The sequence below is a fragment of the Perca flavescens genome, chromosome 6 (genome assembly GCF_004354835.1).
Source record: "Perca flavescens isolate YP-PL-M2 chromosome 6, PFLA_1.0, whole genome shotgun sequence".
Classification (NCBI taxonomy): Eukaryota; Metazoa; Chordata; class Actinopteri; order Perciformes; family Percidae; genus Perca; species Perca flavescens.
Window position 1 is genome coordinate 18168965 of NC_041336.1, and position 22791 is coordinate 18191755.

Below are 22791 nucleotides of genomic sequence, written 5' to 3' on the forward strand. Positions count from 1 at the left end.
TGTCTGCTTTGGGACAACATCAGGAAACATAATAAAATCTATACGACAGAACTTTAAACGCTGGGAAACTTAAAAAACTTAAACACAATAATTAAAAAAACTTAAAAATTGAGCTTAACAGCCAAATCAAATTTTATATGAGCAGTTCCTGAAATATAATCACGAATCATAAAATCATTGATAGTATCCTGGAATATATTGTGAAAGCCATTAATAAGTTCGCAACCCTACAATAATTGCCAGATATTTATCAAACAAGGCTGTCCATGGTAATGTGCAGTTTGTCACTGGTCATAATTACTGTCTGTGTTGTCATCAAGTCTAAGTATAAAATACAACAACAGCAAATAATGTATACAAAACAAATGTGTGTGTGTGTGTGTATATATATATATATATATATATATATATATATATATATATATATATATATATATATATATATATATATATATATATATATATATATATATATATATAAAAAAAAAAAAATCGATTCATATTCGAATCACGATTCTCAAGCTCTACCAATTCTAAATCGATTCATAGAATTCCAAAAACAAGATTTTTTTTAATTGTATGTGTACTGCAATCACATGGGAAAAGTAACTACATTTACATACTGTGAATCGTTTTTTTAACCGAGAATCGTTTTTGAATCGAAAATCGATTTGAATCGAATCTTGAGCCTAAAAATTGATATGGGATCGTGATATTTTCTGAATCATGCATACCCAGGTGAAAAACATCTTATTTTACAATCTGTTCACAATGTTCAAGTAAAACTACAAACAGTGCAAAACCCTGGCTGAACAGAGGCAGTGTATCTACTGAGAAACTGGGTGCTTCTTCATCATCATCATCATCATCATCATCTCTAGGGCTGCAGTGCAATTATCAATGAGACAGAGAGGTTGGGCTGGGCATTTCTCCAAACTGTGTCTCTGCCAACACTGACATGTCTGGTTCAGTCTAGGAAAAGAAGCAGAAACTCAGTCAACAGAAAATCAATAATGCCTACAGTAACGACACCTATCTGCACACACACACACACACACACACACACACACACACACACACACACACACACACACACACACACACACACACACACACACACACACACACACACACACACACACACACACACACACACACACACACACACACACACACACACACACACACACACACACACACACACACACACACACACACACACACACACACACACACACACACACACACACACACACACACGCTTGAATGGACATTAGCACTCCAGCAGAGTTCTTCACCTACCTGTTGGTCTTTATCTCTTTCTTGCCGTGGAATTCGGTGCCTCCTCCGCTTTGGTCCGGCAGCATGATGCAATGCTGGAGACAAAGTGGAACAAGACACACCATTGAGCCGGTAATCCTCCACTCCATCAGCAGGATCTAATTGGGCTCCAGGCTCATCCTTAAACAAGAAAAGATGAAACATTAAAAATGTATAAGGCATTAAACAAGCTTGAGCATATTTATTTATTAATGGTACATCAAACGAATTAGCAGACCGGCTGGGTAACTGCCCTTGTACCCTCAGAGAACCCAATGCCCCAAATTAGTTGCGTGTGTATTGGTTTTGTTCATCTGAACTCAAATATCAGCTAAAGTGAGTACTGCGTTATTATCTGGATCTTGCGGCCCTGTCTTGTACAAGGGTACAGTTTCAAAATCCAGATTATTGACCTTAGTTATTTTAGTTTATATTGTGCTTGCATGCTTTATTTTCAAATCAAAGAGGGGCCTACATTTTTGCCCAGGTTGATCCACCCATGGTCAACTGCTATTGTAAAAGAAATTCATAGAATTGTATCAGGCATGAAGTATTGAGTTATTATGTGAAATTTTAAATTTCAATATAAAAAATACAATGCTAATTTGTTGATATTTTTTTCAAAAAATTGATAAGTGCATTCCTTTCTTCTTTTAAATGTATCACCTACAGCCCTCTGTCCATCTTATTCTTACCTCTAGAAGTATAGTGAGCTGGGCATTTCTGTAGTCATCTCCATGAGCATCTAAAGTCTTCATGAGAAACCTGCAGGATTAACAAAGTCTTCAGATGGGCCATCTAGTGGGAAATGCCGAAATTGAGTGACTGTAATGGGGTTTTGTACCGTCTCTCCTTCTTCAAGCGCCGTGTAATTCTTTGAACTTGATGAAGGCGACCAAGAATCTTCTGATTCACCTGAAAAAGACCAATTTGTGTGTGTGTTTGTGTGATTACAGGGTGGTGAGGGAGGAACTGATTATAGATACACCATAATACTTAATTGATATGAGCGTTAATAAAAACCAGTAATATCAGTATTAGTCCAATATCTGATTGTTAAATTGGAATTTTTGGGATTTTTTGCCAGACATATGTCACTTAATAAAACTGTGATGAAAAGCAGCAGAATAATCATAAAGTATAAAAAAAATAATCATATTTCAAAAGGCATTTCTGAAAGGAGTAGCATGTTCTGCACCGACATTTGCAGTTCTATAATAATCTATCATTGATTAGTGTTGGTTTGGAAAAAAGTCTATAGCTAGAAATGATGTGAGAAAATTAGGAACTAAATGACAATAAACAAACATATAAGCCATATTCCTAAACCTAACCATAACACACTTGTATGCATGCATATGCAAGCTTACACACACCTGTTCAATGTCTTTACATCTCCTGTTCAGAGCCAGATATTTCCTCTTATCAAGAGCTCTTCTCTCTTCATCCTCCTGTGCTGAACTCTCCAGCAGCTCATTGCTTCCCGGGCCCAGCTCCACCTGGAGTGAAAAAACCTTGTTTCTGTTTTGTGTTTGACCGTCTGTGTCAGTGTTTTCAGTGGGTTTCAAATGGAAAAGTTGTAACAAGAAATCTTTTTTTGTGAGCTGCTGAATCTATTATAATAAAATTGTGTGGCTTAATATTGTAGCAATATTATTGGTGTTCAGAAAGAAAAAAACATTACATATATCTATATTGCAAAATAATGGTTTCATTATTATGTACCTACTTTGAAGCAAAATACCCTTCTCTGTCATTAATGCATACAATCCCAGTCAGAAATTACCTTCATCAGACCAATTTAAATATATTTTATTCTTGCAAGCTAAATGGTGGTGTTAAAATTGGTCATATTTGGTACATGACTTTGTGGCTCAGGACTGGCTACTAGGTGTTCTTACTTTCTCACATCAACCTTACCATTACTATGATCATTAACACATTATTACCTCTCCCGGTCCCAGCTCCACACCTCCAGGCTCCAGCTCTGCCTCCAGGATGTGTCCTCCAAACAGAGGAGGCAGAGCCAAACCAGAGAAATCCTCCATCATCTGGAAAGGAAGAGAGATATGATTCTGTGTTTTTATAATAAAAAAAAAAAAATACAATTATTTGTGCACATACGGTATGTGTAGGTATGAATTCACCGTACTCCTTATGCTATGTTTTATAATCATTTTAAGGAATTTATAGTGGTGGAATAAGTAGCAATGCTACAGGACAACAGTATTAGCATCAAAATATACTTAAAGTACCAAAAGTAAAAGAAGTCATTATGCAGGTCCATTTCAGAATCACATATATGATGACTGAATTATAATTAGTCATGTATCAATGTGTAAGCAGCAACACTAATGTTGCAGCTGGTAAAGGACGAGCTAATTATAAATACTGCTAACGTTACCGCTGAGTAGCGTACTTATAATAATATATCATCATCATTTATTAGTTGATTTATAGTATCAAATAAATGTAGTGGAACACAATAATTGCCTCTAAATGTTGTGCAGTAGAAGTATAAAGTATCATAACATTTTAAGACTCAAGTAATGTGTTACCTCAACATTATACTATAGGGCTGGGAAATATATTGATATTATATTGATATCGTGATATGAGACTAGATATCGTCTTAGATTTTGGAAATCGTAATATCGTAAATGGCTTAAGTGTTGTCTTTTCCTGGTTTTAAAGGCTGCATTATAGTAAAGTGATGTTATTTTCTGTGTTACCAGACTGTTCTATTAGTTTTACCTTTACCCACTTAGTCATTATATCTACATTACTGAAGATTATTTATCTTAAATCTCATTGTGAATATATTTTGTTAAAGCACCAATTGTCAACCCTATAATATCACCACAATATCGACATCGAGGTATTAGGACAAGAATATTGCAATATCTGATTTTCTCCATATCGCCCAGCCCTAACAATAGTATTATACTGGAAATGTATCTTTGGTAACTTGTGATGAGCATTTTAAAATATCAGCGACGTTTTATTGAGTTATTTAGAGTAGCGTTAACACTAAAAATACTCGTTAGATAAAACTCTTTATCATCAGTGACAGACTACAATACTAAGCAACATGCTATCAATCTACCCAGTAACGTTACTTACATTTCTGCAAGATAAGTCCAAAAACACTGGTGTCAGCAGCAGCTGTGTCCTGCGGGTTTAAAACTCAACTACAAACTGTCTCAAACGGTCAGTATTTACTCACTGACTGTGTGTTAGTCTATGATCTACACAGTCAGTTCAGCTAAGAGCATGTTTTGCTTAAATCAAACGTAAAGCAAAGCAAGAGCAGCCGGTCCTTTTCATTCTCGTCGATGTCAATGGTCGATGTCGATACACTAGCTAATGTTTTTATGCGACCCGCGCAGAAATTATACGTCAGGTATTAGTTACTACATTTCCCATGAGCACCCGCTGGGTTGAAACTACAGAAGACAACATGGCGGGTATGTGATTATTTTGTCATCTTTTGTACATACACCCGGTGAAATTAGCTTTATAAAGACCTCCAGATAGCATAAATAAATACCTAAAACATTTGTAACTACGTCAACTAAGTCTCAGAGTTACTCTAACACAATTATATCCATTCGAAATAAAACGAAAAACGTGACCTTGGATGTGTTGCTAACGGTGGCTAACGTTAGCTAACCGTAGGTTGAGTGTCAGCTGTGGAGAATTTTCACCTGGCCTGTTTTTGTCTGCAGGGATCGCAGCGTTCCTGAAGAATGCATGGAATAAGGAGCCTGTTATCCTGGCCTCCTGTGCTATTGGACTGATAGGTTAGTAAACAGTCTCCTATGTGTGTGTGATAGAAAAAGGACAACAGTGTACAACTTGGTTGGAAATAATGTACCTAATTATTATGGCCATGCCAATAAAGCAACATTTATTATGAAAGAAAAAATTACCTCTATCCCAAATATGGACCCACAAAGATTCCACTGGCATATATTTACTTTACCTCAACTGTTTTCAGTTCAGTCTCATTCAATGTATTATATAACATACTGTATGTGCCTTAGGGCTGGGCGATATATCGATATAAAAAATATATTGATATATTTTTAAATGAGATATGGAATTAGACCATATCGCATATATTGATATAGTTCAAATTTGATGGATGGATGGATGGATGGATGGATGGATGGTGCTCCTGTTGTTATACAGTATTTATATGTTATACAGTTTACATTTATTGTTATTTGAACAGCTGAGCATTTAATCATGAACCAGGTGAAGAAACCTGTTCATTATTTATTCATTAGTTTTTGTAACTGTTCACTGCAAATAGCCGGTTTCTATGAAACTACTTGTGACATGTCATATTTGGCTTTGACTTTGACTGAACATTTGCTCTCACTTTACGGAAAAAATATTGGGATATATATCGTATATTGATATTCAGCCAAAATATATTGGGATATGACTTTTGGTCCATATCGCCCAGCCCTAATGTGCCTTACATAAAGAGTAAATAATAACAAACCATCACCATTTACTGGTTCTCCATTTGACAAATCAAATGAAGTTACATTAGCCAAAATCACAGCATGAGATTATGTCTACTTGAAAACATGTATGTATTTATGTTACTACTATTATGCTACTAGATCAACAAAACTACATATTTGGGGGAATGCGATATGGTTTGCTAAAAGAAGCAAGACAAAAGCACCTCAGATGTTAATGTCTTGAGATGTCTTTACATATTCAGAGTCTACTGGGAACTAGCAAGTATATAAGCGTCAGTAAATTGATTCAAACAATTTAAATCAGTGTATCCAAAATGGGAGTAGCCTAAGGTGTGCTCTCTCTCTGTAGTCTATGTTTCTACATGAGCTGTTCTGGTGACCTTAAACCATGTTTTCTTGTCATTTGACCAATGTAGACACATAGTACAATATACAATTAATTAATATATTGTATGTAAAGTTAATACAACTTTGTATTTTCTCAGGTTTTGCTCTTCCATTAATCAGCCCCATCACTAAGTATACAGGAATGATCAATTCGTCTGTGCCATACAACTATCCAGGTAAACACTGTTCACACCGGTCATTTTACAGCAGGTTGCGTTTGTGTGTCATTGCAAGATGCTACACAATGCCGATGCCTGTGAAACAGCTCTGGGTATTTGAACTATTTACTTGAACACCCTTCTAATCAAATATTAAAGCCACCCCCCCTCCCCCTTACTTTTCCAATGCAGTCCCTGTGCGAGATGATGGAAACATGCCTGATGTCCCTGCTCATCCGAGTGAACCAAAAGGAAACAACTTGGAATGGCTTAAAAATCTTTAACTTCACATTCGCACGATCAACACTTGATTGTTTCTTTTGTTCATATGTGTCTGCATAGCTGCTCCACCAATCAATGTCCCACAATAAAGATTTATTTAATTCTGCTTTTGTGCCACATTGTTTGGTTTGGATACATTCAGTACATTTGGATTGGATGCATGTTTTAGTACATAATAACCTCACATGAACATTTCAAAAAAACTGCCTGAGTTGTACAAGGCTTTAGACTAGACCCTCTAGTATACAGTGTTTTGTGATTTGGACTTCAAAGTTCAATGGTTTGCTTACATTTTTGTAATAACTTAAGGCAGAATTGATCCAAATTGTAACTTCACAATAATTTTCCCCACTTAAGCCGTTGAAATTTGAGCACAAAGCTAAATACTTAAGTCCTTTTAGAGTAAACCTTCAAAAGACCAATTTCTCTTTTCAAGAAGTCTGCATGAAATCTTTTTTTGACTTTCCTCTCTAAAAGACAAATGCTGGGTTGGTAGACAAACCTCTCAAAACACAGACAAACGTAAAAAGAATCACACTTTTCAGTCAGAAAACATGACCCCGCTTTAAGATTTCTCTTTTATTTTCCAGAGCAGATCGTGAAAGTTTTGATACTAAGCTTCAACCCAGCCCTGATCCTTCAGAAGAGGCTTAACTTGACAAAGATGGAATCAGATTAACTTTAAATATGAATTCCTTGTTTCATACAAGCAGTAATCTACTTGCATGAGTAAGAAAGTTACCAGAACAATATGTGGAGCAGTTCCACATAAAGACCCAGCTGCTACAGTTAAAATGAGACTGGATTATTCAATAAGATGTAATGCATTTATAAAGATTATTTTTGGGGCATTTTTAGGCCTTTATTTTAGATGTAATGCATTTTAACTAGAGATGGCCCGATACCATTTTTTGCTTCCCGATACCGATTCCGATACCTGAACTTGCGTATCGGCCGATAGCGAGTACCGATCCGATACCAGTGTGTCATATTTTTTATTATGTTTTAACAGCTGTATACTACTATCCCTGTATGGATGTGATATGATTTCTATCTTTGCTGTCGGTCTAGCTCAGGTTAAACTCTTTGTGAAACATGAACAAACACAGAACTTTCTTTTATTTTCCAGTTTAACAGTCAGTTATAACGGAAAAAGAACCTAAATAAACTACTTTAACGTAGATTTTCTTTAGGGCTTTATTACGTGGTATCGGATCGGTGCATAAACTCCAGTACTTCCCAATACCGATACCAGCGTTTAAGGCAGTATCGGAGCCGATAACGATACTGGTATCGGTATCGGAACATCTCTAATTTTAACACCTGTTATTCTCACATGTACTGTGTACTCAACCCCCATAGATAAACTAACATGAGCATACAGAGCAAAAGTGGACAAAGATTTCCTCCATAGAACTTTTATTTCACAACACATCAATGTTCAGTGTTTCATGTAAAGAATGTCTTCCTCAGCAGTATTCATCATCATGATATAATATCTTCTGCAGTCACCAGGATTTCATGTCAATGCAATTCAGTGAACAGACCGACAAGTCTGTTTACATAGCTTCATATTTTTCACAGAACCGGGGAACTGTGTAAACAAATTTATTGTAAAACAATATTTCACTTTGGAAGAAGAGTTCTAGACTTTGCATAAGTTTGCGTTTTAGTAACATCTCTTTGCATAAGGTCCCCATCTGCAGTTGTGATAAGTATCTTTTAGACATCCACACATTTCTGTACACACCTTCAACATTTATTAGCTGTAAATGTGTCTACTTATTTTGCCATACATTTCTTGTTATATATTTATAACAATTGTATTTTAATAAACTTCCATGTATTTCTTACAACATATTACACACTTCAGATATATTTATATGTTGTACCTTTCTCTGTATTAATTTCTACACTCTAATTTTTGCACATCTTGCATTTATAAGGGTAACATTATTTGTTTTATAATATTTTTCACCGTATCACTCGCCCCAAACTCAGTTCATGTTTAATACTATTTTATGACTCACTAATACTGGCCACTAAAACAGCCACCAGTTAATTTGACTCAAAGGTTTAAGTCTATTTTGATCAATATTCTCAGTTTAAAACACATTCACACCTGTGTAGGTGAATAATATGTCATTCTGTATTATCACTGTGTTACCTCCTGTTCAGAGTTTGAATGCCACTGCTTACATGTGCAGGGAGATTTACTGTTTCTGCAGCTTTTACAAAGTCAAAATGTTCTACCAAAGTGAAATATCATTACAAAAAGAAGTCAAATAAAAGTCACACAGTCAGACGTTTTAAGCACTATTTACAAGCATGAGTAATTATTAGCTCTGATATTTCGCAGTCACCTTTATAAATGATGCAATACTACTCAAAGTTACATAAATGCTGTTAGAGATGATATACTACAACCCCTGTATGTGTTATCTTGAATCTTCAAGGTACTAAAAGATCACAGAAACTGAAGGCAGTTAAGGAACATAAACCATTTCACGTTGCATGGATACAAAGTTTCAACTGTAAAATAACAGTTTTCTAGAGGTGACAACAGAGCTACAGAATATTACTTTGGATATCTCTAGTTTACCATAAACACTTGCTCAGACGTTGGTCAACTTCCCGTATGCATTCTTCATCACTTTCATAGATACATTTCCCCGTTAAAACTCAATCCTATCGCCTGTCTCACTTTTCACATCTCTCTTGAAGATTCTGCTCAGTTTGATTGGTAAACGTGCAACTACAATCAACTAGCCTAGATGTTGTCTAGCTTTAGATTTGGGACTGAAAAGGAATCAAGAAGACATCAAATCCAAAGACTAAGCATGCAAATCTCTCATTCTTTACATTTTGAACCCTCCACAACATGCTACCTTCTAAGAAAACAACACCACTTTCAGTAATAACATCATCCAAATGTTCAACTATCAACTGTCACAGTTTGTGTCTGTGAAGCTTGTGAGTTTTTCTGTTTCTGTGTTTTGTAGGACTTGCTCCGTATTAAATAAGTATTCCACTCAGAAACTAACAAGTCTCATGTAAGGTAGAATTTGTTTTTTTAAATGTATTTTGAGGTAAAGAGTTAAACTACTCCAAAATTCTACATTCATAAAACACTAATATGTGACTTTACAGCAGCAGAATGTGTAGTGTTAACTGGCATAAACATAATGCATAATGACATGGACTTGAACACTCAAACAGCATTGCCCATGTTCAGTAATTTTAAGGTTAAAATGACACAAAAATAACTAACTGCCAATTTCATTAAAAATATGCCAAGTCGCTATCAACCAAACAATCACATTTTAAAATAGAAAAAGACACTGAATACATTTAAAAGTTCACCTTCATTACAACCAAAAAAAACAATCTGGCAGCTTTTCTAAAAAATAGAATACCGTAATAGCACAATTACAGTAGGAGCCTGTCCTCATCCTGTAACACTTCAGTACAGTGAAAGTGAAAGTTCACAACCTGCTATTAGGAGCCAGTCCCTATCTGCCCAACAAAGAAAACTTTTCTGTATATGGCACAAAAAAAACAACCAAAAAAACTACATTAAAGGTTATGTTGAGAAAAAAATGTCACTGTAAAACAGTAAGAGATATAAGAGGCATTCTTTCATAGACCAAAAACTTAAAATGTTAGTTATTCTGCACGATACAGTATGTCGGTCTCAAACACTAAGCTAAGTACAGCCAAACACCTTACTTCTGTTACATTAAAACTAGCCTAGATTTTGTTTTAATGTCCATGTCTCACTCAAACAGAATTTTCAAACAGTATAGTGGTCTTGTTTCTTTTTTTTTTCCCTATTAACTACCTCAAAATTTAATTGACTGTAATTATATTCATACACGTAAACCAGTGGTGTAGCCTAATGTATTGTAGTGGGTATACTGTACTGTATATGTGTATGAATGGGACTTTGGGGGGGTGGGGTCTGGGTGTCCTCCCCCAGGGAAATTTTGAGCGTCAAAGACTTAATTTCCTGCATTTTGATACACTTTTATGCACCAATTCACAGCTGAAATACCTTTATTTAGCCTATGCAAAGAAAAAAAAACACATGACAATTCAAAATATGTAAAAAATATGATGGAAAGTATGTTGTCGCTCCCAAGTATGCGCATTTTTAAGTGGGTATATGGAAATCCTGGAGCTTTCTTAGTGAATATACTGCGTATACCTGCGTATCACGTAGACTACACCACTGACATCAACCTTTTATACTTTGATTTAAAGCAATTCTATTCCTGCACACAAAACAATCTGTATTTAATTAATTTGCAAAAAAGAACATCCAAAGTAAAGAATCCACATGAACCAAAGAACCATTTTTTGTCAAACCACAGAGAACAGGATTGCTTCTGCTGTGGGAATAAAACTCTTACTCAATGATGGGAGCTGAGCGATCGTTGGTAACAGTTCTTCTAAGTCGGACATGGGCAAATGGATTGGCCCTGAAAAGAGGAAAAACTAAAAATGAAAGGTATGACAACCACATATTAAACCAGTTTCTGGTGTAAAAGGGGCAAATAACCCTAACCCTAACAAATTAGTATTGTACATACAGCGGTGGGAATTGCAAAAAACAGGTCAAAAGAAACAAGACTAGTAGTCTACAGCCATGCTAGCTGCTCTATGAGGCTAATGTCAGCAAGCTAACACGCTCACAGTGATAACATGCTGATGTTTAGCAGGTATAATGTTTAGCATGTTCACCATCTTAGTTTAGCATTTTAACGTGTTAACATTCGGTAATTAGCTAATATTTATTACATATTCATCCTGAGGGGAACATGAATACCTGTAACAAATTTCATAGCAATCCATTTAATTGATGATTTTTCACTTAAAAACAAAAAGGCGACTTCATGGTGCCACTAGATGAAACGTCAAGAGCTAACTTGGCTAAAAAAGAAAAAACAGTGGATCCTTCACTTACCATGATGCCTGCGTCAATCTAACTCCACGCTCCTAGACACGAGTTTGAGTTTGAAATTTGTGTTTTTATTTTATAGTCCCCAAGGCCAAGCCAAGATTACTCAAGTGATCATCTACCCGAGTAATCTTGAGTAATTGACTGACATATAAAATTGGTGGAATGCCCCTTTAATGACACACACTTTGAATTGCTCAAAGTTACCTGGTTGGGGAGGGTGGTGAAGAGACCAATTCTGCGGTGATCTGTAATGTGAAGAAGAGGATCATATTAAAAGGATATCTCGACTACATTTCCATTATTACAAAGCATCTGTATCTCTTCCATTTACATTGAGACTCAGTTGGGCGAAGACCGTGACCTTTGACCTCCTCCCAAAGGTTTCATGTTTCTGACCTTGTTGCTGTCGGCCATGCTGTACGGGCGCGGGCGGAAGGTGCTGACCCTCTGGGGAGGAAGAGAGCGCTCCTCCTCTGATTCAGGGGTTAGGGCCGGGAGACCAGGAGACACCAGCTTGTCGAGCTGGCCCGTACTGGTGCTGTTAGCCTTAGATAAGAAGAGAGAGCTGGAGGGAAGGTCACAGACAGAGAGGAAACATGAGTGGCGATATGTTGTTTTTGTGTTAATTCATCACCAGGGCTGTTGGTGTTGGAAGTGAACATGTTGGGGAAAGGGTGGTGGAAAGACTGAGTGGGCAAACAGTGAGAATCATTCTGCAGTTTATGTGCTCCTGTGCACTTTCTGTGTGTCTGGCATGAAGGATGTTTTGATTTATTGAGAATACAGATGGAAAAAGGGAAAGGGTGTCATATTAGTTTGAACATGGAAATGACCCCATTACATTTTCTGTGATTCAACTAATGTTATAACTTCCTACTTTTTCAAGTATTGAGTTGTAAAACAACTAAAGGGAAGTGAAGGAAGCATTTCTGTCATTAACAGTGTCAAAGTTCATCAACAATCAATCAAAAAACTGCAGATTTCAGTGTTTGACTTACCTCTCGAGGTGATCCGTCTTGCTGGGGTAAGACTGAGTGTAGGAGAAAGGGAACCAGCCTTTCCTGTGAAGGAAAATGTTTTACTGTATGTGCCCACGAGATGTGAAACGAGAGCATCAAGCTATAAGTCAGGGGTTTGTGTGATGAAGAAAACTCGCAGTCTCCATTGTCATGAATATATTTGTTAACCTGGTGCCGGAGAGAGGCTTGCACACATCATGCGATATGAGAAGTCCTCTGAAGTAAGAAAGGAAAAAAAGCCCTTCTACTAGCAGTACGCTTAAAAAAAAGCAGAAGGTTAAGGGGAAGTGGTTTCCCTGACTTGTTGAGGTTATCGTGACACCTGAACATTCAACCTTGTCGTATAGCATTGAGACATTTCAGAGTCTTCTGATTTTGTGCACTAAAACATTGCTAAACATTACCAGGCCCTCTCGAAGTTATACAGCAGATCATTAAGTGGTGATCATCAGTGTGCAATTTGTAAAACATACCGCCCAGTTCGTTCATTTTGACCGTAGTGCCACCCGTCTCTGGGCTCAGAGATGAGCAGGGTGATGTTGTCACCAGGCAGGAAGTGCAGTAAGCAAGCCCCGCCCCCTACGCCACCACCCTCCGGTGCTCCAGGAGTGTGAGCAAACATGGCTTCCACATGGGTAGGTCCAGATAAAGGCAGCATCCTGGGGAGAGTGGAGCCTAGGTAGAGGAGAACGATGAACAAAAGTTATAATCCTGAGGGATTTGGAATTAATCCATCTTTACTGTAATTTTATCTCAGTGATTTATCACCTTAACTGTTTAGTTTTAGCTGTCCTACAGTCGTATAAGAGCTGTATTAAGCTACTGCTAAAGAAAAACACAACATTATATATTAGCTGCTGCTTTACATTAAAAGCATTTTTGTCAGCGTTCAGTTGTTCACATTTCAGGGAGAAATGGAGCGAGATAGGCTGTTTACGTTATTTTGAAACTCTATTAAAACAGCGTGGGTTTGTTTGGCTCTACTGTAACATCAGTTGCACTTCTGTTTGTATTTCTGACAAAGTAGCTGTGTTGGCTCCGCACCTGCTGTTACCATAGTAACAATGGATGTCGCCAAATCAACAAGGACTAAATCGAAAAGGATTACAACTTAAAAAATGATGATGGAGGCACTCAAGCATACAGAGGAAACTTCTCACATCTTACCCTGAAAGCCGCCCAGCTTCATTTCACTGACAGGTCTCCTCGGCAGTGGGAGTGTTGCTGTTGCACACACGTCAGTGGTCTTCAGCAGCCAGGGATTATGTGATGGTGATGAGGTATTGCTTCCTCCTGGTCCCACCTGTTGGTGCAGTAACTGCACAGGAGTCATGGCCCTGGAGAGAGGAGCACTGTGGGGCAGCGGCGGACTGTGAGGAGCACTGTGGGGGATGGGGAGGGTCATGCCATGCAAGGATCCGCCGGCCGTGGAGCTCTGGCTGAGTGACATCACCGTTGAGGGGATGAGGCTCGGGGAGAGGTTGGATGTGTTTGCAGCCAGGAGGAGAGAGCTTTGTTGGGCAAAGCCACCGGGCGTGGTGGGAGTGGATACAGCAGGGCTGGCACTGCTGCTGGCACTGCTGTCAGGGAGGGGGCTGGCTGATGCACTGAGGGGGGTGCTGGTGTGCTGAGGAGACGCTCCTCGTGATGAGGCTCCAGCAGCTCCTCCACTGGGGAGAGAGCGGAAAGTCTGAGGGGAGGCCTGAGGAGGACAGGCTTCACTCTGGGAGGAGGAGGGGAGTGAGCGCTGCAGCTGGGAGCGACTGGAGTCTCCATTCAACAGGGGAGGGACTTCTTGAACAGAGAGCCTCTGAAACATCAAAGACAGATACTATTAACTACCAGGAATTAGAAGTCAGTGTTAAAAATCTAATATTGTGAAAGTCTTATTGAAGTTTTTAGTATTACATTTCAAGGTACAAAGGGTTCGGACTTGAGTTACTTGACATAGACTTGAGTCAGACTTATGAATCTGGTGACTTTAGACCCGACTTGGCAAAATCAAAAAGGACTTTGTCACCTGAGTTTGACTTTTACACCAATGACTTTTGACTTCACTTGGATTTTAGCCTTTTAACTTGAAAGGACTCCACGTCATTACGTCCACAGTCACTTATAGACTGCATCCAAGATTTTATTAGCCTAAATGTTGTCTTTTAAAATCAATAAATAATCAGCAATATCATAGCTAAGTATCTGTCATTGATTCGTGGCTATTTTTATTTCTATAATGACTAGGACTCAACTCAAAATGTTAAGGACTTTTGACTTGACTTGGGACTTGATTCATAACTTCATAGTCAAGATTTGAGAGTTACTTGCAAAACAATGACCCACCTCTACCAGGAACAACTAATAATAAACTTGTTTTGTGGGTTTCAAACTATCAACCCACCATGTAATCCTTCTGTGGGAACCAACCACAGTGCAGCTGAGATAAAGATAAAGTCCAAAGAACACATCAACCATCTGAGACTGTATAAATAAAAATGCTCTGACCTGTTCTGGCTGAGCAGAGTCGATCTTGGTGTGGCGGAAGACCTCAGCTATCCCAGCAGCCCCTGAGCCTTGAGGTGCAGTGTGACGCAGCAGATTCAGAGCACGCTCTGGGAGTTTTGTGGGCTGAGAACATGACTGCTGCCAAGATGAAAGCTTCTGTGACAGAAGCTCTCTCACCTGGATTATATTGAAAAGCACAAAAAGAGAAAACCAAAACTGTTAGACTGGATTTCATTGTTTTCTTGTAAACAAATGAAAAGAGCAAAAACCAACAATGTGTTAAAAATCTGTCCTTTAGTACTTTCTTACTTACCCTTACCCTTACCCCTTACCCTGTCTGAGACACCTCAGCCCCAAGCTGATTACTCAAACAGGAGAAAATAGTGCATGTTGGGGACTATTTTGGGGACTTTGAGTTTTGTATTGCTGTATTCATTTTTATTGTTTTATTAATATTGTGTTGTGCCTCTGTTGTATGTTATTGTTTATTCATAGACTGTGTTCAGCACTTTGGTCAACAGTGTTGTTTTTAAAATGCTTTATAAATAAAGGTGGATTGGATTGGATTGGATATTTTTAGCTGTGGATTAATAAATCTTAAAGCTGAAAACGTTACCTAGCTAAATAAATAAATAAGTAAATGTGAACAGATCACCTTGGAGTGGTAGTTAATGAGCAGTTTGGTGACACAACACTGTCTGTCCACCAGGAAGCAATATCGTCTCCTTTCCTCGGTGAGCGCAGACTTGTAACCCGAGGCAACCAGTGTGTCCAGCTCGCCTTGGCGACGACTCATCAACTCCACAAACTGCAGAAAAAGTCAGAGAGCTCTCACTGCAAACCTGAACATCCTTCAACATGTACGCACAGTCCTGCATTCACAATCCCATGCATACATGTAGTACTCAAAGACGGAGTGACATTTTAAAGCACATTGTACGGAGAAAGGATTATGTGAGATCATATCCGGCCTGTTGCACAATGATAACAAAATCCAAATTATTAAGCACTTTCCTTTTTCCCTGGTGACCTTTTCTTCAAACATAACCCCCCAAGTGGCTAAATCCTTTCACCCTCTTATTATATCATTCATATTTCTTCACATGAAGGCTTGTGCACTAAGTTGCTTGTTTTGTGCAGATCAGCTGAGGCAGATTGTTCTTTAATCTTATTCACACTGGGCTATTTCTCACACAACTCTGCTTTTTAATCTGATGTAATGCTGAGGGAGATGTTTCGGATCATTCTAACTTTAGCTTACATGTTTGTCCATTTTACTTAAATAACATATGTATTAAATATGTATTTTTGTCCAGCACCCATGCAGAGCTCTGGCCTTCACTTACCTGCATCTCTCTGTCTCCATATTTGTTCGGGTGACGACTGCCCTGGCTCTTCCTGCGGAGTTTCTTCAGCTGGGACTGGCAGCGCTCGATAGACTCAGATTTAGACCTCCGCTCACTCTGATACTTCTTTAGGGTGGCCTGAGAGGGAAGCAGAAAAAAAGTCAGAGGATTTATTCCTCATGTGTGATGAAAGGAGGTTTGTCAAAACTAATATTTCAGATTTAAGTGTGGTGGTGCAAAACTAACTTAATCCACTTTTATTTATCAAGGGGAATTTGTTTTTTACTGTTAATCAGTTGAATTTTACACAATTATTCTTATATATTTATGTATTTTCCATAAATTACTCAATAATTTTTTTTCCATGATTGAAATTATAATTAGTTACACAAATAAACTTGCCTCCCACTGCCTCGTCTTCCAGTCAAATAAATTAAACTTAACATTTTAAACTAAGCAAAAATCCTGTTTTTCTCACAATTTATCAAAAGTTAATTAAGATTTCCACTTACTGTGAGGTATTTAATATCCAGTTCCAGCTTCTGCTCCAACTGGGCGAGCAGCTCAGAGTGAAACAGCTTTAACTGTTGAAGAAAAGATCCATATGCAACATTTTAAACAATGTATATACTGACACTGCGACATCCATGTGAAAGGCCCCGGCACAATTCATCAAAGAAAAATTTAACTCTCATGATAACAGGCTGCAATAAATGTTTTATTTAAAAACTAAAAAAATTGCACTCTTTCTGGCCACTTTAAACATTATATGATATTTTAAAATGGTTGCTAAAAAATAATTTGTCGATAAAATGAAATAATTTGTCCAGAGCAACTGAGTCTTACCACGTCTTCCAGCTGCACCTGAATCTGTCTGTGGACCTCAGCCATCTGAAACAGTGTGTCTCCTGTGAGCAGCAGTAAAGCACATATATATAAATATATATATATATATATATATATATATATATATATATATATATATATATAATTTAGATCAGCTGGTTGGTTACTTTGGTTAGTTACAGTGCATCTTTAACATGTGCAGAAAATCTGTGCTCTAATGATGGATGTTCACAACATCAACATACAGTACAGGCAGGGCAACACATCAGTAAAAATGTCATGAAAAATGCTGTTTTAACACAGTTTCCCATTTACAAAGTGTCAGTCGAGTTGAGTCCCTCTCTCGGTCACACAGCACTGTAGTATGTGGTGGCTGGCATCTCGCCCTCCGACTCTCCTGCCTGCCTCCCCCGCTGTTTTCAGCATTACAATGAGATCATGTGGTGTTGTTAATCTCCCAACAATGACCCTACTCTCTCCCTTTCCCCCTGTTCTCTTTCCATCTCTCTCTACATTTCCTCATTCCCTCTTGTCTTTATCTCCTCCCTCACCAACACATGAAGCACAGACTATTTTCATCTTCTCTCCAGCTGTCACCGTCGACTCTCTTAACTTTATTAGGTCCATCACTAATTTATTTTTATTTTCTCCTCAACACGGCCCTTCTCCACCAGCCGCCCACTCACCCAGCTCTTTGGAGCCTTGGCTGTCGCTCGCCAGCTCTCCAAGTTTCACCAGAGCATCAAAATACCCTTTGGCAGCCACAGTTACTCCTGAAAAAGAGAGTACATTTTAGGGGAAACAATCAGAAAACAATGATTCAGACAAATCAAAGGCCAGTGTCATCTGAATTCTCCTGTGTTTGACTAACCTGTCAGGGCTTTCTCATAGTGTTTCCCCATGGTCACAAAGTTCTTCAGACTGGGGTTGAACTGGTCCAGAATCCCCTGTTGGCAACAATTATAAGGACAGGCAAATTATGACACGCAAATTCGTTAATTTTTTCCAAATTTCTAACCATTTCACTACACTTTATTAGAATCATTGTTAGTGCAGACAGGACAGACAAATAGAGAGGAGGAGTCATACCTTATAGACATTTTCTGTCATCTTGTTGACCTCTTCTGTTCGAGACATTTTTCTTCTCTTGGTTACGGGCTGCCACTATGTACGTTTTGTGTTGTTTATTTCTGTTGTTCAGGGCCCTAAGCTTTACAACAGACAGCAACCCCCTAAAAGAGAAAAGACAAAGAGAAGATACAGTGCAGTGAGTGATAATCTATCACAATAACTCCAAAGATTGACCTAAAATCTTGATGAGAATGCACAAATCCAGGTGTTTTTAGGAAAGAGGCTGTCAAAGCACTTATTTGTATTATTGTATATTCCACAGCAGGTGTCAGAATATATAACATTCACAACACAAGAATCTCTACAGTGCACTCTCTCGCTCTAAATGGTTGAAAGTGTGAGATTTGAATCAGCCAGAAGACTTTTAAGGCCATCGAACCATCACAACAAGTGATGAGGATGTCAGACTGTCAATGGGTTATGTCTGAGGACAACAGTGTTATTTTAACATGGATCTCCTCTGTGTGTCTCAGCTGCCAGTTTCTACATTATCCCTTGGCAACATTACAGCAACCCAAATATTTCTCCAAGATTTGTGTGGCAGACGAGTTACATCATTTCACATAAGAACAATGGGCTTCTCCAGCCAGAGTCACAGGTGTCAGAGCACTGAATAAACACACGACTGCAAGGTTTCCTCGGCAGAGAGGGACGATGAAGGGGGTCTGCACCGGGGTCAAAGGATTTCCAGTCTGGATTTATTGGAAAATGCTCATTTGGTTTTCCCTGTGCAGTCCTCCTTTGTTACTACAGCGAGATTACAGATAAAACGTTGACCCAGATCAACTAATGGTATATGACATAAAGAAAAAATGTCCAGACTCTTGCTCATTAAGGCCACCCTGGTGAAGTCTGTAATTTGTTAGAGGAGCTGTAATAGTCTGCAGGATAAGACAGAAAAGTGAGAGCTCTGTCTTAACTTTGTATTTTTTATTTAGTTTAAAGGACTTTGCACAAACTTTGTACATTCTTTAGGTAAAATACTAAAGCGAGATGTGTGTGTATTTTCTAGCTTAGTGTGGTTTAATTCTAAGAAATAAAGTGTTGTTTGTTTCAGGATGCAACAGGAACAGTCTGCAGGTGGTTGGGAAACTGATACAGAAGGTGCATTCATGTGGATTGGCCTCTTTAAATTTCTTCAAATGGTTTGGAAGCAAACATTGTATTTAAAAAGCATTAATGTCACTTAAGGCTGCACAATTAATTTGATCAGCAGAAATAATTATCTTTACTTGTTTGAGTCATTTTTCAAGCAAAATGCCCCAAACAATCTCATTCAAACTTCTCAATTGTGAGGATTTGCTATTTTTCTCTGTTTTATATGAAAGTAAACTGAATATATGTGGGTTTTGGAATGATAAACGGACAAAACAATTGTAGAGGAAATTATGATGGCATTATACACTATTTTCTGACACATATATTTACAGCCCAAATGCCACCACAACATTTTAGAAATTACAGAACCAAAAAGAAAATTGTTTAAATGACTAATGCAAGCCTTAAAAACAACTGTGCATTTTGGTGGTTTTAAAGGTATCTCCTGTTTTATGGTGAAATGCTTCCAGCTACTTCTTGCATCTCTTTCAAGATAACTGAATGGTACAACATTGCAACTACAGCAGTACCCTAGTGCTAAAGGAGCCTTTTCTTCCACACCATCTCATTTCAACAACTTTATCAAATACATTGGAAATACTGAGGAAAATGCAACATAACCACACAAAAAATAACACAAGTAAAATGTACCAAACCTGCATGTAGGCCTACATATAAACATGAATAGCCTTAATAACTTGGGTAATTTCAGAGTGGATGTTTTTCCTGAGTAAAATAAATGCACCCTGCCATTTGCCCACACAGTGCAGTGCAACAGCTACCTGTTGATCTCTCAACTTCCATTTGAAAAACACTAACATAATTCAGCTACTTAAAAAAAGAAAGTTACATACCTTTTCTGATCTCATTGTGGGAAACGATAAAGGCTGCGCGTCTTTGAGTGTTAAATGATCAGTACAACACCCCCTCCTTTCTTCCTATTAGGCTACTTTCCCTCTCCGTTAGTTAGTGGGGGGTTGTTTCATCCAGCAGAGCACTAAATCTCAAGTCCCCTCCACCCCTTTTTCACATGGCCCTCTCTCTTTTTTCCTCCTCTCTCTACTCCCAGGAATCGGGGTCAGATATCTGGTGCCGTTCAGTACCTCTCCTCATTACTGAGCCGATTATCAACATGCCTTCACGCCCTCAAAACCGGCCGAAAAAAAAAAAAAAAAAAAACACCGACAAAAACCCCCGCCCAGTAGCCTACAACCAGCTCCCTGCCGTTGGAAACCACAGTCAGCCTCCCATTCTGTGTCTCCCTCTCCCTCTCTGTCTCTCTCTCTGTCACTCGGGCAGAATAACAATGAGCCAATGGGACCTCGTCTGAATAGGAGCAGGAGGAGAATAATGACTTGGAACTTTTTAAGCCAAAGACAGAGCACATGCAGGGCTATCACTGGCCTACATACACTCCGGACCATCACATATTCCTGCTGCCCATTCTCACAGGGGGACAGGAGGAGGAGGCTCTGCATGGCCCTCCATTCACTGCAATAAACTGCTGAGATGATTAAAGGCTAAGGCAAGAAATAAACGTGTTGAAAAGGAGAGGTTAAAGGGTGGGAAAAGTCCCCAATGTTTAGGATTAGTGGGAAGTAAGTAGATTCACTCAAGTACAACGTTGAGGTACTTGTATTTTTTTTTATATAAGATATAGCCTATATTATGTATTTTTATGCAAAGCACTTTGAGTTCACGTGTAATGAAAAGTGCAATATAAAAAAAAATTGTCATTGCCACTTGGGTATTTCTGTTACTTTGTACTTTTTACTCCACTACATTTACTTTAACTTTAGTTGCTTGGCGGATTCAGCAAATTATTACTAAATCTAAACCAATTAATAAATGATGGTGTAGTTTAAGCTACAAAACAGAGCTGCAATGTTAAGTGATGTTTCTCTGTGTGTCGGTAACTACAATTTTGTTCCAATGTAAAATACAAGGTAAAGTATTAATTGGGGAAGAGGGTTTTCTCAGAAATGTACTGCTGGTTATATCACTCTAACACTGATGATATTGATTCTATTATTTATTACTGCGTTGCATGGTTTATATGTAAATATAATCAGTGAATGTACAAAAATACTGTCTGGTAATTGTATAACAGTAAAGTTTTTTCACCTACAATGTGGTGGAGTGGGCTCCAATACAGTGTCAGTGCTTTATAACTGATTATATTATATTTATGTAGATTATATACATAGAGCCTGTTTTGTGGACATCACTTGTTGCATGGTGTCTGACTGAAGCGGTCTTGTATTGCAGTTGCAGGTTTTTTCCAAGTGGGGGCGATAGTGTGACATCACTTCCTGCAGCACTTCCACTGCATGAGAATGAACAGTCAGCCAGTGTGGTGCAGACTGTAGAGTTACAATGTACTACAACAGTAAAACTGTATCTTTAAGACAAAAACTCATAATCACAAACATACACCTTTACAAACACATGGAATTTACAATGTTGACAATTTCACTCAATTTAAAATGAAACTAATAAATGAAATATTCAGCACACCATGTAAATACTGTATGTTTGACTCAGGTGTTACTTCACAGTCTTCACTGTCCAGACCTCACCTCCCCTCACCACTGCAGAACATTGCCTTTCCACACAACTGGCACTATTTTGTATCACTTGACACAACCAGATCAAGTGAAACCTACATTAAAAAAACAGATCGAAGTGTCTTTACTCAGTAACAGGCTGCCTAAGACCATTTCTCCGTTTAAAAGACGAGGTATCTTCTCTTTCTGTCATAGCCTCCAGTTTGCCAGCCATAACAGACGACTGTGCTCTGTGGGGTTCTGGGTCACTTGGTTCAGTGTTGAGGGGAACATTGGACCGTCTGTGGCATCTTGTGTCCTTGGACCTGAGCCGTAAAGCTGTTTGTGTCGGTTCGCTTCCTCTCTGGGCCTAATTCACACACGCTAAGGAGATTGACAGACAGGAGAACCCGGCTCACACTGACCTATTAAACAAAGAGAAGATGGACTCAAACACATCTCTCACATGCCTTTACTTGGGCTGTATCCAAATGTATCAAGTGCAAATAGTGTCTCCGATACATGTCCTGTCCAAGAGAAAAAGACAGGTGTCAAAGTGTCACATGTAGGGATACATCTCTAAATCAGTCCTATACATACCTGAACATATTTAAGTTCTGAAAGTACAAACGGGGACTATAACACATAGACAGACAATAAACACAGAATATTTCAACAATTTAAACAAATAGTATTG

The 22791-nt window shown here is 38.3% G+C and overlaps 3 protein-coding genes across 3 annotated transcripts; 1 reads left to right on the forward strand and 2 right to left on the reverse strand.

The window, feature by feature from the left end:
- Window positions 1–626: 626 nt before the first annotated feature.
- tfpt (TCF3 (E2A) fusion partner) lies at window positions 627–4724 on the reverse strand. Its single transcript, XM_028580662.1, has 7 exons — window positions 4444–4724; window positions 3270–3371; window positions 2697–2819; window positions 2165–2235; window positions 2016–2085; window positions 1303–1461; window positions 627–972 (listed from the first exon to the last, which is right to left on the reverse strand). Exons 2-7 carry the CDS (start codon window positions 3369–3371, stop codon window positions 898–900), a joined length of 600 nt encoding a protein of 199 aa, XP_028436463.1. The 5' UTR covers window positions 4444–4724; the 3' UTR covers window positions 627–897.
- ndufa3 (NADH:ubiquinone oxidoreductase subunit A3) lies at window positions 4690–6752 on the forward strand. Its single transcript, XM_028580664.1, has 4 exons — window positions 4690–4787; window positions 5049–5123; window positions 6305–6382; window positions 6557–6752. Exons 1-4 carry the CDS (start codon window positions 4745–4747, stop codon window positions 6646–6648), a joined length of 288 nt encoding a protein of 95 aa, XP_028436465.1. The 5' UTR covers window positions 4690–4744; the 3' UTR covers window positions 6649–6752.
- Window positions 6753–10818: 4066 nt separating this feature from the next.
- Window positions 10819–20946, reverse strand: zgc:158689 (brain-specific angiogenesis inhibitor 1-associated protein 2). Its single transcript, XM_028581101.1, has 15 exons — window positions 20403–20946; window positions 18409–18551; window positions 18191–18266; window positions 18006–18092; window positions 17320–17381; window positions 16986–17057; window positions 16474–16611; window positions 15783–15935; window positions 15128–15304; window positions 13796–14438; window positions 13102–13303; window positions 12608–12670; window positions 12006–12174; window positions 11814–11854; window positions 10819–11127 (listed from the first exon to the last, which is right to left on the reverse strand). The coding sequence occupies exons 2-15, from the start codon at window positions 18454–18456 to the stop codon at window positions 11055–11057; spliced, it is 2004 nt and encodes a 667-aa protein (XP_028436902.1). The 5' UTR covers window positions 18457–18551; window positions 20403–20946; the 3' UTR covers window positions 10819–11054.
- Window positions 20947–22791: the final 1845 nt, after the last annotated feature.

Excerpts from the sequence above, each read along its gene's own strand:
- zgc:158689 (XM_028581101.1), bottom strand. The coding sequence starts at position 18,456 with ATGTCTCGAACAGAAGAGGTCAACAAGATGACAGAAAATGTCTATAAG. Across the intron at positions 14,439-15,127 it reads ACTCTGCTCAGCCAGAACAG|AGGCTCTCTGTTCAAGAAGT; the intron begins GTCAGAGCATTT and ends TTGATGTTTCAG. Across the intron at positions 13,304-13,795 it reads GAAGCTGGGCGGCTTTCAGG|GCTCCACTCTCCCCAGGATG; the intron begins GTAAGATGTGAG and ends TCCTCTACCTAG.
- tfpt (XM_028580662.1), bottom strand. The coding sequence starts at position 3,371 with ATGATGGAGGATTTCTCTGGTTTGGCTCTGCCTCCTCTGTTTGGAGGA. Across the intron at positions 2,086-2,164 it reads CGCTTGAAGAAGGAGAGACG|GTTTCTCATGAAGACTTTAG; the intron begins GTACAAAACCCC and ends TTAATCCTGCAG. Across the intron at positions 1,462-2,015 it reads AGCTCACTATACTTCTAGAG|GATGAGCCTGGAGCCCAATT; the intron begins GTAAGAATAAGA and ends TTCTTGTTTAAG.
- ndufa3 (XM_028580664.1), top strand. The coding sequence starts at position 4,745 with ATGAGCACCCGCTGGGTTGAAACTACAGAAGACAACATGGCGG. Across the intron at positions 4,788-5,048 it reads TACAGAAGACAACATGGCGG|GGATCGCAGCGTTCCTGAAG; the intron begins GTATGTGATTAT and ends TTTTGTCTGCAG. Across the intron at positions 6,383-6,556 it reads TGTGCCATACAACTATCCAG|TCCCTGTGCGAGATGATGGA; the intron begins GTAAACACTGTT and ends TTTCCAATGCAG.